General features: G+C 44.4%; 1 protein-coding gene across 2 annotated transcripts in view; it reads right to left on the minus strand.

The window, feature by feature from the left end:
- PPM1J (protein phosphatase, Mg2+/Mn2+ dependent 1J) overlaps nucleotides 1-18,824 on the minus strand; it is an 87,571-nt gene that overhangs the window by 7,529 nt on the left and 61,218 nt on the right. For both annotated transcript variants that reach the window (XM_075335587.1, XM_075335586.1), the window contains exons 7-8: nucleotides 12,807-12,870; nucleotides 11,379-11,486 (exon numbers count right to left, since the gene is read on the minus strand). In XM_075335587.1, the coding sequence (XP_075191702.1) occupies nucleotides 11,379-11,486; nucleotides 12,807-12,870 (172 nt within the window). The remainder of the gene's footprint in view (nucleotides 1-11,378; nucleotides 11,487-12,806; nucleotides 12,871-18,824) is intronic.

Consider the following 18,824-nt stretch of genomic DNA (forward strand, 5'->3'; position numbering starts at 1 on the left):
GCAGAACAATTCAAAGTCTGAAAACTGCTAAATTTTCAAAATTTTCAGCACGATTTAACAATTTTTCTAAACAAAAGCAAAATATATGGACCAAAATGTAGCACATTACCGTAAGTACAATGTGTCACAAAAAAGCAATCTCAGAATTACTGGGATATGTAAAAGCATTCCAGAGTTATTCACTATATAATGTTGAATGTATCCTTCTGTCCGAAGCCGGGATTAAACTGATTGATTGGCCAAAGAGCCTAATTTTGTATTTTTTGTTTAAATGTTAGCCACTGCAGGGTAACTGGGGCCTCATTTATGAGAATTGCCCCCCCCAGTAAGATCATGCTGGTTGCCTATAGCCACTGCAGAAGTAGCTGGGGCCTCATTTATGAGAATTGTCCCCCGGTAAGATCATGCTGGTTGCCTTTAGCCACTGCAGAAGTAGCTGGGGCCTCATTTATGAGACTTGTCCCCCAGTAAGATCATGCTGGTTGCCTATAGCCACTATAGAAGTAGCTGGGGCCTAATTTATGAGAATTGCCCCCCAGTAAGATCATGCTGGTTGCCTTTAGCCACTGCAGAATTAACTGGGGCCTCATTTATGAGAATTGCCCCGCAGTAAGATCATGCTGGTTTCCTATAGCCACTGCAGAAGTAGCTGGGGCCTCATTTATGAGAATTGTCCCCCAGTAAGATCATGCTGGTTGCCTATAATCACTGCAGAAGTAACTGGGGCCTCATTTATGAGAATTGCCCCCCAGTAAGATCATGCTGGTTGCCTATAGCCACTGCAGAAATAGCTGGGGCCTCATTTATCAGAATTGTCCCCCAGTAAGATCATGCTGGTTGCCTATAATCACTGCAGAAGTAACTGAAGCCTCATTTATGAGAATTGCCCCGCAGTAAGATCATGCTGGTTGCCTATAGCCACTGCAGAAGTAGCTGGGGCCTCATTTATGAGAATTGTCCCCCAGTAAGATCATGCTGGTTGCCTATAGCCACCGCATAGGTAACTGGGGCCTCACTTATTATTATTATTATTGCCCCCCAGTAAAATCATGCTGGTTGCCTATAGCCACTACAGAAGTAGCTGGGGTCTCATTTATAAGAATTGTCCCCCAGTAACATCGGCTGGTTGCCTATAGCAACCATAGTGTAGCTTTCAGCGTTGAAACGTTGAGGTTTTATAGTAGACCCTTATCAAGCATAACCAATAATCTTCTATTCACTATGTAATGCTGAATGCGTTCTTCTGTCTGAAGCCAAGCCAGCGCATGTGCAGTGTTATGTGCAGGTCAACATAGCACTGTGCATGCGCTGGCCCTCACCTCCGCCCTCCCACACTAGCATTATGGTGAGGGAGGGGAGAGGTGAGGTGCTGCCCTCCCACACCACACGTTATGGTGAGGGAGGTCAGCAGCATGCGGACATCACGTAACCTAAAGATGGCTGCGCATGTACAGCGGCTGCTGACTGGCACACTGTGGCATAACTTACGTGTTCCCTATGTAAATGAGTAGAGGGTCTAGTCTCCAGGGTGTCGCTTTGCCCCGTGGGCTTTTGCATGCTTTCCGTGGTATCACGCCCCTGTGGGTGTGATACCATGGATTTACATGAGCGACGTCACCGTCAGGTCCTGGAGATCCCACGCGTGCGCACTTCTCATTCGCGCAGCCTTCTTATCCGGGTGTTTACTTGCCAGCTTTAGATGCACTCCTCTGCGCATAGTCGCAGTCTTCTGATCATGCGCAGTGTGCTTCTGAAACCGACAAGCGTACACCCGGAAAAGAAGGCTGCGCGAATGGCAAGCGCTCACGCACGAGATCTCCAGGAGCTGACGGTGACGTCGCTCATGTAAATCTATGGTATCATGCCCACAGGGGCATGATACCACGGAAAGCATGCAAACGCCCACGGGGGGAAGCGACGCCCTGGGGACTAGACCCTCTGCTTATTTACATAGGGAACATGTAAGTTATAAAACTTTCTTTATAAATTCATATTACACAATATTATAACACAGGGATGGGTAGGAAGAGATTTCATCACCCTGCTTGTAGATTAGAACGCATAAGCAACCGGACAGGTTCCCTTTAAATAAATTTCAGTAAGCATGTTCAATACTTTTTCTCTGTGTCATTTCTCATTATTACACATAACTTAATGTACTGTACATCTATGGTTTGATTTCCTTTCCTATGCAGATTGGATGGTATGTTACTGACATCAGATGAGAAATTAATGTCATTAGCACGTCATCTTTAGAAGTATACTTACTTAGAAAGGGGTGACATGTTCAATACTTATTTCACTCACTGTATGTGTATATATTATGCTTTTTGGGTAACTGAGTGCTGAGAAGGGCACTACATGGATACTGGTGTGTGCACCTAGTATTAAAGGCCACTATACACGCTGCGATATCGTGACCGATATCGCTAGCGTGGGTACCCGCCCCCATCGGGTGTGCGACATGGGCAAATTGCTGCCCATGGCGCACAACATCGCCCAGACCCGTCACACTACTTACCTGCCCTGCGACGTCGCTTCGTTCAGCATCACAGCGACGTCACAGCTGCGTCACTGATCCGCCGCCCAATTGAAGCAGAGGGGCGGAGATGAGCGGGACGTAACATCCCGCCCACCCTTTCCTTCCGCATTGCGGGCGGGAGGCAGGTAAGGAGACGTTCCTCGTTCCTGCGGTGTCACACGTACCGATGTGTGCTGCCGCAGGAACGAGGAACAACTTCGTTACTGCTGCAGCAACGATATTAGAGAATGGACCCCCATGTCACCGATGAGCGATTTTGCACGTTTTTGCAACGAAGCAAAATCGCTCAAAGGTGTCACATGCAACGGCATCGCTAAAGCGACCGACCGGATGTGCGTCACAAATTTCGTGACCCCAACGAGTTCGCTTGAGCGATGTCACAGCGTGTAAAGCTGCCTTAAGACAAGTAGATTTCGAAATCCTGTTCTCTTGGGAAGGACTGAGTGTACTACTTAAGATCTTTAGTTCAGCATGCAACACTGCACAGTACTGTGTCAGGAAAATAGTTTTCATTGTCTATAGTCTGTATGGTATTATATGCTGATTTATGTTGCTCTTCATATTACATTTTAAGTAGGTTTTAAGCATGTGTGCCCAAACACAATCGCTTCGTTGCTAAGAATTAAGATACAGTTTTCTATCTTAGGGATCTGCCTAAAGATACTGTATATTCCAAAATCACTTTTAAAAAAAAAAAAGAAAAGTAGCAAAACCCCTTCATCCCCACAACAATCACTCATTAAGGAACTATATATACAGTCATGGCTGAAAGTGTTGGCACCCTTGAAATTGTTCCAGAAAATGAAGTATTTCTCCCAGAAATTATTGCAATTACACGTTTTTTTATACACGTTTATTTCCTTTGTATGTATTGGAACAACACAAAACAAAGTTAGTATCTTAACTTAATATTTTGTTGCACGCTTTTTGGAATGAATAACTGCAATCAATCACTTCCTATAACCATGAACAGGCTTCTTACACCTCTCAACTGGAATTTTGAACTCTTCTTTTACTAACTGCTCCAGGTCTCTCATGTTTGAAAGGTGCCTTCCCACAACAGCAATTTTAAGATCTCTCCACAGGTTTTCAATGGGATTTAGATCCGAACTCATTGCTGCCACTTCAGAACTCTCCAACGCTTTCCTTTCATCCAGTTCTTGCTGCTTCTTGAAGTATGTTTGGGGTCACTGCTCTGCTGGAAGACTCATGACCTAGGACTCAAACCCAGCTTTCTGACACTGGACACTACATTGCGACCCAAAATCCTTTGGCAATTTTTACATTTCATGATGCCTTGCATACAGTCAAGACACCCAGTGCCAGGAGCGGCAAAACAACCCCAAATCATCTTTGAACCTCCACCATGTTTGACTTTAGCTACTGTGTTCTTTCTTTTGTAGGCCTCATTCTGTTTTCGGTAAACAGTAGAATAATGTGTTTTACCAAAAAGCTCTACCTTAGTCTCATTTGTCCACAAGATGCTTTCCCAGAAGGAATTTGGTTCATCATGTACAGTTGCGCAAACTGCAATCTAGCTTTTTTATGTCTCTGAACAGTGGGATCCTCCTAGGTCCCCTGCCATAGTGTTTCATTTCATCCACATGTCGACGGATAGTTCATACTGACACTGATGCACCCTTGGCCTGCAGGACAACTTGAATTTCTTTGGAACCTGATTGGTGCTGCTTATTCACCATCCAAACTATCCCGTGTTGCAACGTTTCATTAATTTTTCTCTGCCGTCCATGTCCGGGGAGATTAGCTACAGTGCCATGGGTTGTAAGTTTCTTGATTATGTTGCACATCATGGACAAAAACACATCAAAATCTCTGGAGATAGACTTGATGATATTTTTCAACAATTTGGTTCTCACGTCCTCAGACAGTTCTCTTCTCTTCTTTCTGTTCCCCATGCTTAGTGAATAAAAAAAAAAACGTGTTTCCAGCTCACCGCTCTTTGTACACAGTTGTAAAGGAGTAGACCACCTGATCCTGCACGGACATCCCAGGTATTGAGATCCAAATTAGCAACAGCAAATTCCAGCAGATCACAGGCAAGGAATAGATTAAAATATCCCCTTTATTCTCATATTAAAAATGGACAGACGGTATCCACGAGATACAATATTTCACCAACGCATTTCGACATAACGCAGTGTCGTAGATTCTTATTCATGAATAAAGAGGATATTTTAATCTATTCATTGCCTGTGATCCACTGGAATTTGCTGCTTCCATGCTTAGTGAGGCACACAATGACACACAATGCCAACATTAACCCCTTCACCCCCGGCCACTAAAACACCCTAATGACCGGGCCATTTTTTGCAATTCTGACCAGTGTCACTTTGACAGGTTATAACTCTGGAACGCTTCAACGGATCCTGGCGATTCTGAGATTGTTTTTTCGTGACATATTGTACTTCATGTCAGTGGTAAATTTAGGCCGATATTTTTTGCGTTTATTTGTGAAAATTTAGGAAATTTGGCGAAAATTTTGAAAATTTCGCAATTTTCAAACTTTGAAAATTTATGCCCATAAATCTGAGAAATATGTCACACAAAATAGTTACTAAATAACATTTCCCACTTGTCTACTTTACATCAGCGCAATTTTCGAAACAAATTTTTTTTTCGTTAGGAAGTTAGAAGGGGTCAAAGTTCATCAGCAATTTCTAATTTTTCCAACAAAATTTAGAAAATAATTTTTTTTAGGGACCACATCACATTTGAGGTGACTTTGAGAGACCGAGGTGACAGAAAATACCCAAAAGTGACCCCATTCTAAAAACTGCACCCCTCACTCTGCTCAAAACCACATCCAAAAAGTTTATTAACCCTTTAGGTGCTTCACAGGAACCAAAGCAATGTGGAAGGAAAAAATGAAAATTTTACTTTTTAACACAAAAATGTTACTTTAGCCATAAAATTTTCATTTTCACAAGGGAGAAAAGAGAAAGTGCACCCTACAATTTATTGTGCATTTTTTCCTGAGTACGCCGATACCCCATATGTGGTAAAAATCAATTGTTTGGGTGCACAGCGGAGCTCGGAAGGGAAGGAGCGCCATTTGAATTTTTGAACGCAAAATTAGCTGCACTCATTAGCGGACGCCATGTCGGGTTTGAAGACCCCCTGAGGTGCCTAAACAATGGAGCTCCCCCACAAGTGACCCCATTTTGGAAACTAGAGCCCTCAAATATTTTTTCTAGATGTTTGATGAGCACTTTGAACACCTGGGGGCTTCACAGAAGTTTATAACGTTGAGCCGTGAAAAGAAAAAAAAATTTTTTTACCACAAAACTGTTGCTTCAACTAGGTAGCTTTTTTTTTCACAAGGGTATCGGGAAAAAATGCAACATAAAATGTATTGTCCATTTTCTCCTGAGTACGCAGATACCTCATATGTGGTGGAAATCAAATGTTTGGACACACGGCAGTGCTTGGAATGCAAGGAGCGCCATTTGAATTTTTGAACGCAAAATTAGCTGCACTAATTAGCGGACGCCATGTCGGGTTTGAAGACCCCCTGAGGTGCCTAAACAATGGAGCTCCCCCACAAGTGACCCCATTTTGGAAACTAGAGCCCTCAAATATTTTTTCTAGATGTTTGATGAGCACTTTGAACACCTGGGGGCTTCACAGAAGTTTATAACGTTGAGCCGTGAAAAGAAAAAAAATTTTTTTTACCACAAAACTGTTGCTTCAACTAGGTAGCTTTTTTTTTCACAAGGGTATTGGGAAAAAATGCAACATAAAATATATTGTCCATTTTCTCCTGAGTACGCAGATACCTCATATGTGGTGGAAATCAAATGTTTGGACACACGGCAGTGCTCGGAAGGCAAGGAGCGCCATTTAAATGCAAAATTAGCTGCACTCATTAGCGGACGCCATGTCAGGTTTGAAGACCCCCTGAGGTGCCTAAACAATGGAGCTCCCCCACAAGTGACCCCATTTTGGAAACTAGAGCCCTCAAATAATTTTTCTAGATGTTTGGTGAGCACTTTGAACACCTGGGGGCTTCACAGAAGTTTATAGCGTTGAGCCGTGAAAAGAAAAAAAAAATTTTTTACCACAAAACGGTTGCTTCAATTAGGTAGCTTTTTTTTTCACAAGGGTAACAGGAAAAAATGCACCATAAAATGTATTGTGCATTTTCTCCTGAGTACGCAGATACATCATATGTGGTGGAAAGTAATTGTTTGGGCGCATGGCGGGGCTCAGAAGAGAAGGAGCGCCATTTGACAGCAAAATTGGTTGGAATCATTAGCGGACGCCATGTCACGTTTGGAGACCCCCTATGGTGCCTAAACAGTGGAGCTCCCCCACAAGTGACACCATTTTGGAAACTAGAGCCCTCAAATAATTTTTCTAGATGTTTGGTGAGCACTTTGAACACCTGGGGGCTTCACAGAAGTTTATAGCGTTGAGCCGTGAAAAGAAAAAAATTTTTTTTACCACAAAACGGTTGCTTCAACTAGGTAGCTTTTTTTTTCACAAGGCTATCAGGAAAAAATGCACCATAAAACGTATTGTGCATTTTCTCCTGAGTACGCAGATACCTCATATGTGGTGGAAAGTAATTGTTTGGGCGCATGGCGGGGCTCAGAAGAGAAGGAGCGCCATTTGACTTTTCAAACGCACAGACGCAGTGCACTGATCGGTCGCTGCAGGACGCACGGTCGGATGCGATAAAAAAAGCGTCGGGGATACGTAAAAAAAAAGTCACGCCAAAAATTGACCATGGATGCAGATATGTTATGTGCATCCCTGATCAGCGCTCGGCGGGACGCACAGACGGATGCCATACAAAAATTGTCGCGAATACGGAAAAAAGTCACGCCAAAAATTGAGCAGGGATGCCGATCCGTTATCTGCATCCCTGATCAGCGCTCGGCGGGACGCACGGACGGATGCGATACAAAAAGCGTCGGGAATACGGAAAAAAGTCACGCCAAAAATTGAGCAGGGATGCCGATCCGTTATCTGCATCCCTGATCAGCGCTCGGCGGGACGCACGGTCGGACGCGATACAAAAAGCGTCGGGAATACGGAAAAAAGTCACGCCAAAAATTGAGCAGGGATGCCGATCCGTTATCTGCATCCCTGATCAGCGCTCGGCGGGACGCACGGACGGATGCCATACAAAAATTGTCGCGAATACGGAAAAAAGTCACGCCAAAAATTGAGCAGGGATGCAGATCCGTTATGTGCATCCCTGATCAGCGCTCGGCGGGACGCACGGACGGATGCGATACAAAAAGCGTCGGGAATACGGAAAAAAGTCACGCCAAAAATTGAGCAGGGATGCCGATCCGTTATCTGCATCCCTGATCAGCGCTCGGCGGGACGCACGGACGGACGCGATACAAAAAGCGTCGCGAATACGGAAAAAAGTCATGCCAAAAACTGACCACGGATGCAGATCCGTTATCTGCATCCCTGATCAGCGCTTGGCGGGACGCACGGACAGATGAAGTGTAAAAATGGACAGGATACAATAAAAAAAAAAAAAAAAAAGTTATACTCACAGTACCAAGAGGATCACTGACCAGAAGAGTTGCAGAGGAACAAGAAGGCAGTGAGATAGACAGCTTTACACCAGCAGCAGGCAGGACGTTGGACAGATCAGCAGAAGGACCCAGATGGAGGCAGATGTGATCGGGCCAGTGAAGACCTCGGACGACCCGTGAAGGCAGGTAAGAGGACGTCGGGGGGGGCAGGGGGGGATGGGGAGAGGGGGGGCAGGGGGGGGGGGGAAGAGGGGGGCAGATGGGGGGCAGATGGGGGGGGGTTAGAGGGAGAGCAGAGGGGGCGGAGAAGCAAAGGCAGAAGGAAGGAACCTTGGAAGCAGATGACAGAGGAGGCAGGCAGATCGCGTGGGGAGCAGATCGGGATGCCGGGGGGCAGATCGGGGCGTAGGGGGGCAGATCGGGGCGTAGGGGGGCAGATCTGGGGGGGCACGGGCAGGGGCCTTCACGGGAGCGCGCAGGGGCCTTCACGGGAGCGCGCAGGGGCCATCGCCGGAGCGCAATACTTACCTTTGGAGCTGGCGCGGGTGACAGCAGAGGCGGCGTCTGCGGCGGCAGCAGCGGTGGCGTGGTACCAAAAGTACCAGCCACTCCACGCTGCAGCCATGTTGGGGGAGGGTCCCCAGAGCAGTACAGGCCTGGGGAGGGCGGCCACCGGCAGATCAGACCGCCCCACTGCACACTGATTGGAGCGATTGCGCGTCATAGCACGATCGCTCCAATCAGTGCTGCAGGGGCTGGGGGCGGCATGTTTGAGGTCCACCTATGATATGCTGCAGCAGCTGCGGCATCTCATAGCTGGATCTCACAGGATCGCACTAATTCGGGCATTATTTTTGCCGAAATTAGTGCGATCGATGTGGTTGGCGGTTCAGATTTGAACAGCCAATCACATCGATCGTCGATAGGGGGTGGCGATGCCACCCCCCCTGGGGTCAAGCAAAGGTCCCCTGCTGTAAGAAACAGCAGGGGACATCATTTGAAAGCCGTTGCTATGGCCACGGCAATCAAATGAAGTTTAGGCAGTAAAATTACGTCCCTGGTCGTTAAGTCACGTTAAAATAGGACGTAATTTTACTGCCCGCGGTCGTGAAGGGGTTAAGTCAACTTCTCTTTTTACCTGAAGGTTTGATTTTTATATTGCCCACATCTGTTACTTGCAACAGGTGAGTTTGAACGAGCATCACATGCTTGAAACAAATGTTTTACCCACAATTTTGGAAAGGTGTCAACAATTTAGCCTGGTCCATTTTTGGGACTTTGTTTAAAATTATGTCCAATTTGCCTTTTTCTTCTCTGTTTTTGTGTTATTCCAATATACACAAAGGGAAAAAAAACATGTGTATAACAAAACCTGTCATTGAAATTTGAGAAATACTTCATTTTCTGAAGAAATTTCAAGGGTTCCAACACTGTTGGCCATGACTGTATTATATACCAGATACAGTGCATTCAGAAATTTATGTCTAAATTGTGCTTTTAAAGTCTACTATTATTGTTTCATTTGTTATTGAATTTCTTTAGAAAAGGAACGTCTTCACCTTGGTCAGTTTTTACCTTTTGTAACACTATTGCTTAGCGCTCCAGTGCATTGTCTTTCACAACAGGATGGTGAATAAAACTGCAGCTGCATCCCCCTCCTCCTTTACTATATATACACTGATTTTTTTTATTTGCGCAGAATGAGTATTGCTGCATTCACACTAGAGAATGCTCGTTTCAAGATTATCTTGCAGTGTAAATAGGTTACTGATCACCTTAACAATGAGCAGAACACTCCCTCATCGCGTGAAATGATCATTGTTGTCGGTGTTGCATCATCCTGTGTAATAAGCACTAGTGCTGCCAACAAACATAACATACTATGTGCATGGAGCAAAGTATTCCAGATACTCCAGTGTGCATCATTTACTTTGCTCTGCCTATGTGAGAAAGCGTGGTAAAGATTTATGGTAACTTGCTGTCGATTTGAAGGTGTAAACAGATCCTTAAGCGGGGTTTACACGCTACGATATTTCTAGCAATTGCTAGCGATATCGTACGCAAAAGCACCCGCCCCCGTCGTGCATGCGATATCGTGTGATCGCTGCCGCAGCGAACATTATCGCTACGGCAGCGTCACACACACTTACCTGGTCGTCGTCATCGCTGTGACTGCCGAACAATCGCTCCCTCAAGGGGGAGGTTCGTTCAGCGTCATGGTGACGTCACCGCGACGTCACTAAGCGGCCGGCCAATCGAAGCGGAGGGGCGGAGATGAGCGGGACGAACCTCCCGCTCACCTTCTTCCTTCCTCATTGTGGGCGGGACGCAGGTAAGGTGAGATGTGTGCTGCCGCAGGAACGAGGAACAACATCTATAAACAACCATTAATAATTTTTGGTTTTAGGATGACCTCTCCATGGTGAACAATTATCACCACTTTGGAGGACGTTTAAGGTCGCTGGTGTTACACGCTGCGATACCGTTAATGACGCCGGATGTGCGTCACTAACGACGTGACCCCTACGATAAAAAAATTAACGATATCGTAGCTTGTAAAGCCCCCTTTAGTTTCTTTATATTTACGTATTGTCTGTAGAGAGGTATAGAGACACTACAGAGAACTGGGAGGTAAGAGCAATGACAGTTTCCCTTGGAAATTACAAATTTTCATTCATCCACATGTATTATGTATTACTGATTTCTGGTAAAATAAACTAATTATTTATTCTTGTATCTAGGTGCAGCATGTGGTCAAAATAAAAGCACCAGGGCTAATGCTGAAAAAATACAACATCTGACACCACCCAACACGCAAGTGTAAGGAGGGTATGGGTCCTTCAATTCAATAGCTTTGTACTAATGCAGGCGCATTAATGAATATCTGCTCGGTTGCATTATTTATATTGGAAGATGGCTCATAAACATCTGATAATTGTAGCTTTTAACAGCTCTTCTGTTCCTACATTTACGACAAGTCTGCTTCCCGCAACACTGAAAGTAAACATGTTAATGGGCGTAAATTGGAGACTCGTAGACAAATGCTCAACTCAAAAGTCCCAAAAGGGTTTATGTATTGTTGATAATTTTTTCTCTGATTATACGCTACAAGGCACAGAATATTTAATGAAAAGATATAAAGTATGTAAAAACTAATTGGGTTTACATGTTTCAGAAGAACTGCAAACGTAGACAACACCACGACATTGTCCAGGGCAGTCTCCGATCTCAGGGAAACGTCCTGCAAGACTGTGTGGCGATAGTGTGAGACGCCAGGCTGTGGTATCAATGTATGAATACTCCTATGTTATACATACCCCAGGGATACACGATAAGAAGGGCTTGATGTAGATATTTGAGTTATACACTTTAAGATCATGGTCTCCAAATCCTCGTGTTACCCCAATGGTGGCCATAACTCTAGCCTGGAGGGACAATAAAAAGCACAAAAATGGTTAGTATTACTATGTAATATACCACTATGAGACTCCTATATTAGTTTGTTCTAACCTCTGTGAACTTAGGATTTTTTTCACCAAAAAACATAAATCTTCCAGTTCATGCTAAGCTTGTATCTGTGCTCTATACTGCATTCATTTTTATGTCTTTTTTAACAATATATAGGAAGAATTGTCACAGACCCTGCATACATCCTTGGTATAATCACAAGACTCTTTTCTAGAAGTTTTGACCGCCTTTGTGTGTATCTTTGTCAATATGAGAGCGCTTATCATATTAGTGTACTCTAGTCATCCTATTTAAAAGGAATCTGTCACCAGATATTTGCTACCACATCTCAGAGCAGCATAATGTAGAGACAGAGATCCTGATTCCAGCGATGTGTCACTTTCTTGGCTGCTTGCTGTTTTATCAGGAGGAGATCATCATTAGAGGACTAGTAAACCTACCCTCATCGAGGATTAGACAGCTTTCTGCATATGCACAGTGGACCGAGAAAGCTGCCAATCAGTGGTGTGAAGTGGGTTATAAAGAGGTCAGCATTCAGAGAACTGGTAGATCTACAGCAAAACTGTAGCAAGCAGTCTAGTATGTAATACATCGCTGGAAACAGGTTATCTGCCTCTACATTAAGCTGCTTTTAGATGGAGAAGCAGAAAGCTGGTGACAAATTCCCCTTAAAGGGAATCAGTCAGCAGGTTTTTGCTCTGTAAGCTGAAGGCAGCATGTTGCAAGGGTTAAAACAGATAATTCAGGGATGCTTGTCTTGTCAAAGTCCAAGCTATGTTTGTTTACATCTTGATGCTTATCACTCCTCGGACTATAATATGATGCACACGGACGTCCGACACGCCCCCTCCTCTGGTTGACACTTCACTATCAATATATAATATCTATAGAGAACCTGGTGTGGACAGGACAGCTCCCTAGGCTCAGCTACATGCTAAATATTCAGACTATCAGAACAGCTGCACCCAGTAATCCAAGTTATACATTGCTCCATTCAAGATCTCTTTGAATACATCATGCTTCTCTCAGATGGGGTAGGAAAAACCTGCTCACAGATTCCCTTTAAATAACTAAACACAAAGCAGTTGTAACATGGCTGTAACACAGCTTCAAGATTGACACCCCCTTGTGGTTCTTTAGAGAAACATGTAGACGACTATCATTTTCTATAAAGATATCAGGGTCAGGAGATACGTTTAGACTCATATTTCATAGTTGTAATATCGAAGGTGAACTCCAGCTGTGGTTTCTATAGGGTTGGTAGGTCATACACAAACCTTTTTTCCTTCGCCATAAATAAGTGGGAACTTCATATCATCTTCTTCAATAGTTTTATAAGCCCTGTGAAAAAACAAAAAAAAATAAAAAAGTAAATAAATAAATAAATATAAATTTATACATAATATATCTATCTATCAATATATCTATACACACACACTTACACACTTTTCTGCTCACATGATGTCTAAAGGGTGCTTTACACGCTGCAACATCGCTACCGATATATCGTCAGGATCACGTCGTTAGTGACGAACATCCGGCGCCGGTAGCGACATCGCAGCGTGTGACACCAAGGAGCGATGATCAACGATCGCAAAATCGTTCAAAAACGGTGATCGTTGACACGTCGCTCCTTTCCTTAATATCGCTGCTGCCACAGGTACGATGTTGTTTGTCGTTCCTGCGGCATCACGCATCGCTATGTGTGACACCGCAGGAACGACGAACATCTCCTTACCTGCGTCCACCGGCAATGCGGAAGGAAGAAGGTGGGCGGGATGTTACGTCCCGCTCATCTCCGCCCCTCCTCCCCTTCTATTGGCCAGCCGCTTAGTGATGCCGCAGTGACGTTGCTATGACGCCGAACGCACCTCCCCCTTGAAGGAGGGATTGTTCGGCGGTCACAGCGACGTCGCTGCACAGGTATGTGCGTGTGACGCTGCCGTAGCGATAATGTTCGCTACGGCAGAGATCACAATGTCGCACCAACAATGGGGGCGGGTGCTATCGCGCTCGACATCGCTAGCGATGTCGCAGCGTGTAAAGCACCCTTAACACTACCAAAACTATGTGCCTCCTATTACTTCAAGATCTCGGTTTACCTTGAATGTCTTTAAAAATGTTCTTCATGTATAAAAGCATTAAGGTAATTGGCAGATTACATACAATTATAAAGAGATAGGATGTAATAGCCTTTGTGAATATTGGAATATATTCAATGATTCATTTTCCTTTATGTTCTTTAATTATGTTATTTCACTTCCCTGCTTTTCAGGTTTGGCCAGTTAGAGAAAAGAGGCATAATCAAGGATCATTTTAGCTAAGTGCCAGATAAATGTCTGAAATCCACCCACTCTCTCATCATAGACTAGGCCTGCTACCTTATTCCCCATGCTTTACACTGCAGCTCTGCAATCTATCTCCAGAAAAGCACAGCACAATTTGAAAATTGCAGGATGTGTCAGCATATTGAAGCTCTTGGAATAACACTATTGCTGGCCATTATATGTCTAAGGCTATGTTCACAAGACTGTATTTTTGCTCCGAGTGCTCTCTGTGAGAAAAACTCACATTATTCTGTTATTCACGTGTGTTGTTCAGATGACAATTTTTTTTTCCACAGACCAAATAGCCACATGAAAAAAGTCACAGCATTGACCAGTCTCTTTATAATGGATGAGACTCACATACAGTGGGGAAAATAAGTATTTGATACTCTGCAGATTTTGCAAGTTTTCCCACCTACAAAGAATGGAGAGTTCTGTAATTTTTATGGCAGGTACATTTCAACTATGAGAGAATAAAAAAAATCCAGAAAACCACAATGTATGATTTTTAAAGAATTAATTTGCATTTTATTGCATGAAAAAAGTAATTGATCACATACCAACCAGCAAGTATCATAGACCTATTTTTTCTTTAACCCCTTCAGCCCCCGGGCACTTTCCGTTTTTGCGTTTTTGTTTTTTGCTCCCCTTCTTCCGAGAGGCGTAACTTTTTTATTTTTCCATCAATCTTGCCATATGAGGGCTTGTTTTTTGCGGGACGAGTTGTACTTTTAAATGAAACCATAAGTTTTACCATATAGTGTACTGGAAAACGGCAAAAAAATTCCAAGTGCGGAAAAATTGCAAAAAAGTGGGATTGTACAATAGTTTTTGGGATATTTCATTCACCGTGTTCACTATATGGTAAAACTGATGTGTGGGTATGATGCCTCAGGTCGGTGCGTGTTTATAGACACCAAACATGTATAGGTTTACTTGTATCTAAGGGGTTAAAAAAAATTCACAAGCTTGTCCGAAAAACGTGGCGCACGTTTTGCGCCATTTTCCAAAACCCGTAGCGTTCTCATTTTTCAGGATCTGAGGCTCAGTGATGGCTTATTTTTTGCGTCTCGACCTGACGTTCTTAACGGTACCATTTTTGCGCAGATGCTACGTTTTTATCGCCTGTTATTGCATTTTGCGCAAAATTTGCGGCGACCAAAAAACGTAATTTTGGCGTTTGGAATTTTTTTGCCGCTACGCCGTTTACTGATCAGATTCATTGATTTTATATTTTGATAGATCGGGCATTTCTGAACGTGGCGATACCAAATATGTGTGTATTTTTAATTTTTTTAACCCTTTCATTTTCAATGGGGTGAAAGGGGGGTGATTTGAACTTTTAGGTTTTTTTATTTTTTTTATTTTTTAAAACTTTTTTTTTACATTTTTTTTTTTATTTTACTAGTCCCCCTAGGGGGCTATTGCGATCAGCAATCCGATCGCTCTGCACTATCTGCAGATCTCAGCTACAGAGCTGAGAACTGCAGATTTGCTGCTTCACTTTCAATGAAGGCTGTATTCCGGCATTGAGAGGAAGTGACTCATGTTAGCCACAGGCGTCATCACATGACCCTGTACTACCATGGCAACCGCCGAAAGTCACGTGATCATGTCACATGACTTCCGGCGGGGGCGGGGTAAGTCACTGTCATGGCGGCGCCCATATACATATCGCTGCCAAGACTTTGGCAGCGAAATGTAAGGGGTTAATGGCCGCGGGTGGAAGCGATTCCACCCGCGGCTAGCAGGCACACATATCAGCTGTTGATAACAGCTGATATGTGCGCGTCTCGCCGGCGGCAGGGGGCGGGGCTTACCGGCACACGATCCATGACGTATCTAGTACGTCATGGGTCGTTAAGGGGTTAAGAAGCCCTCCTACTCTGCACTCATTACCTGTATTCATTGCACCTGTTTGAACTCATTACCTGTATAAAAGACACATGTCTATACACTCAATCATACTCCAATCTTTCCACCATGGCCAAGACTAAAGAACGGTCCAAAGATACCAGGGACAAAATTGTAGACCTGCACAAGGCTAGCATGGGCTACAGGAAGATAGGCAAGAAGCTTGGTGAAGAGGCAACAACTGTTCAACTGTTGGCGTAATTATTAGAAAATGCAAGAAACACAAAATGACTGTCAATATTACTCAGTCTGGGGCTCCATGCAAGATCACACCTAGTGGGGTAAGGATGATTCTGAGAAAGGTCAGGAAGCAGCCCAGAACTACTTGGGAGGACCTGGTCAATGACCTGCAGAGAGTTGGGACCACAGTATCAAAGACACCGTTATTAACACACTACACCGTCATGGATTAAAATCCTGCAGGGCACGCAAGGTACCCCTACTCACAACGCCACATGTCCAGGTCTTATTCCTTTCCTGTTCCCACCCCTGGTTGCCGATTTCAACCTGAGTTCCTGATTCCATTCCTGATCCTGTTTCCCAGTTCCAACCTAACTTCCTGATTTTATTCCTGGTTCCAGCCTGAGTTCTTGACTCCATTCCTGGTTCCCGGTTCCAGCCTGAGTTCTTACTTCCATTCCTCATCCTGTTCCTGGTTCCAGCCTGAGTTCTTGATCCCATTCCTATCCCGTTCCCGATTCCAGCCAGAGTTCCTGATTCAGTTCCTGATCCTGTTTCTGGTATCCCAGTTCTAACGTGGGTTTTTGATTCCTTTCATGATCCTGTTCCTGATTCCGGGCTCTAGCCTGAGTTCCTGATTCTGTTCTGGATCCCGTTCCCGATTCCAGCCACAGTTCCTAATCCCTTTCCTAGGTTCAGTTACAACCACTGTTCCTGATCTGTGCTCATGTCCTCGTGTCAGCCTGTGTTCCTGTATTCTGAATCCAAGCCAGTGTCCTAGTACCAGACTCTATTCCTGTATCCTGCATCCATGCCCGTGTCTTGGTGTCAGCCTGTGTTCCTGTATCCGTGCCTGTGTCCTGGTGTCGGCCTATATTCCTGTATCCAGTTCTGTCTGCACCTGTATCAGCTTCCACCCTGCCAGTTATCCTGATCCTGAAACAGCTGAAGCTCTACTCTGTCTTGCCTGTCTCCGCTAGTGTCAGCTTCCGTGGATCCAGGGACTGCCTCGGAGAATACCTGGCGGCTGCTTGTAGTACAAGCCTAACTTCACCACCAGAGGCTCTAGAGAAGACAAGGTAGCCAGTTTGTCACACCCCTCTAAGGTATGCCAGCAATCCGTGGTCCAGTAGATCCACATCCCAATCCTAGCCAGATCAGTAATTGCCAATCCGCCAGTTAGGCCTAAGCCATACGGCGAGAAAATCAGTACGAGTGGAGTGCGATAAAACATCGCATTCCACTCGGACCAATATTAGCCTGTGTGCCAGCGCACATGAGCGATTATTTTCTCAGCCCTAATCGGACCGAGAAAACAATCGCAGCATGCTGCAACTGTAATGCGAGACTCATTTCTCTCGCACCCATTCAAGTGAATGGAGTGAGAGAAAAATCGCACTGCACTCGCGGTACTCCGGTGTACCGCGCGTGCAGAGCGAGAATCGCAATAGCCGGCTACAGAGGAGAGAGGGAGAGAAATCTCTCCCTCCCCTCCTCTGTGCCGATCCGTCCCTCCTCAGAGCCGGCCCGCCCCTGCAGCTGAGGTCCGCTCGCAGTCGGACCGCAGTCGCAGGGATACTAGCATGACACTCAGCTCCTGATGTGCTGCCAGCGTGAGCCGAGTGTCATGCGAGCATCGCACTAGTGCCCCATGTGGCCCCAGCCTAACACCTTCGCTTCATGTTCTGAATCAGCTGTATCTTCAAGTTTCTCTGAAGGTGAAAGCACAGGTATTCCTGGACCGTGAGGCACAGGGCAAATCGCTGATGGGAGGTCCAGGTATATAATTTCCTTCTTATTATGTGCCTATGATTTTGCAGTTCCCTCCAGATCATAGGCACATCAAAACGAAAGCTCTTTCTGCCCTTTAGACCACTGTTGTAGTTTTTCTACACAAACAGAACACATACTATATGCACCCCTTCACTTGCCTATAACCTAGTTTTACACCAAAGTACGTATAATATACTTTTCTAATGCAGTCGATACTGTTCCTTCATTGTTTCTTCACTAGAAAAAAATGGCAAATGTAGCAAAGATTGTCGGGTGAGTGATAGATAACACCCTCTTGTTTCCATATTAATCACATTGTTAGGAAGAGAAGCTTAATCCATCACAACCGCTAAATACTGAAAGGAATCGTGGTAAGCAAAGCACCACGCTCTGTCTTAAGAACCCCCCTTTCTTTGCTCCCCATAGCAACCAATGACAGCGCAGCTTTCAATTCTTATACTGTTTAGGTAAAATGAAAGATATGCTGTGATTGGATGCTATGGACATCACCACACTCTTTTGTAGCTGGTTTAAAAAAAATCTTGTCTGCCCAAAGCATCCAATCACAGCATAGCGTCCATTATTCTCTAACCAATATAATGACACCAAAATCATTCATCAAAAGTCACCCAAAGGGGTCAAAGTGTGTTGCAAGAAAAAGTCTATGGAGTCAGTGTTTGTGAAAAAACTGTACATGATGGAGTTTTTTCGATATTTTTACGGAGTTCAGCGATCACAAGAATATATCAATCACCTCTTACTTTTCAAACAATTTTACCCTTGCAGACAGTGTTATGTTACTAAATTTCCCCTCCCCCACCTGTAAACCTCAGTGTTGTATTTTTCATATATATCACTAATCCCTTTGTTGCTTTTCCAGTTAAGGCAGTTTATATTTTATGGATACTTCCTTATAGGTTTACGCCATACACTAGTTAGTGTTCCTACTGCAGCCTACGGATTTGTGACTACAGTTCCTATGCTGACTCATGTGTCATTATGGTTCCAAATACGTTTCTTAAAGGGAAATTGTCGCTAGGTTTTTGATACCCCATCTGAGCAGCATGATGTAGGTACTGAGACCCTAATTCCAGCTATACT

This window comes from Anomaloglossus baeobatrachus, chromosome 2 (assembly GCF_048569485.1).
Source record: "Anomaloglossus baeobatrachus isolate aAnoBae1 chromosome 2, aAnoBae1.hap1, whole genome shotgun sequence".
NCBI classification, from domain to species: domain Eukaryota; kingdom Metazoa; phylum Chordata; class Amphibia; order Anura; family Aromobatidae; genus Anomaloglossus; species Anomaloglossus baeobatrachus.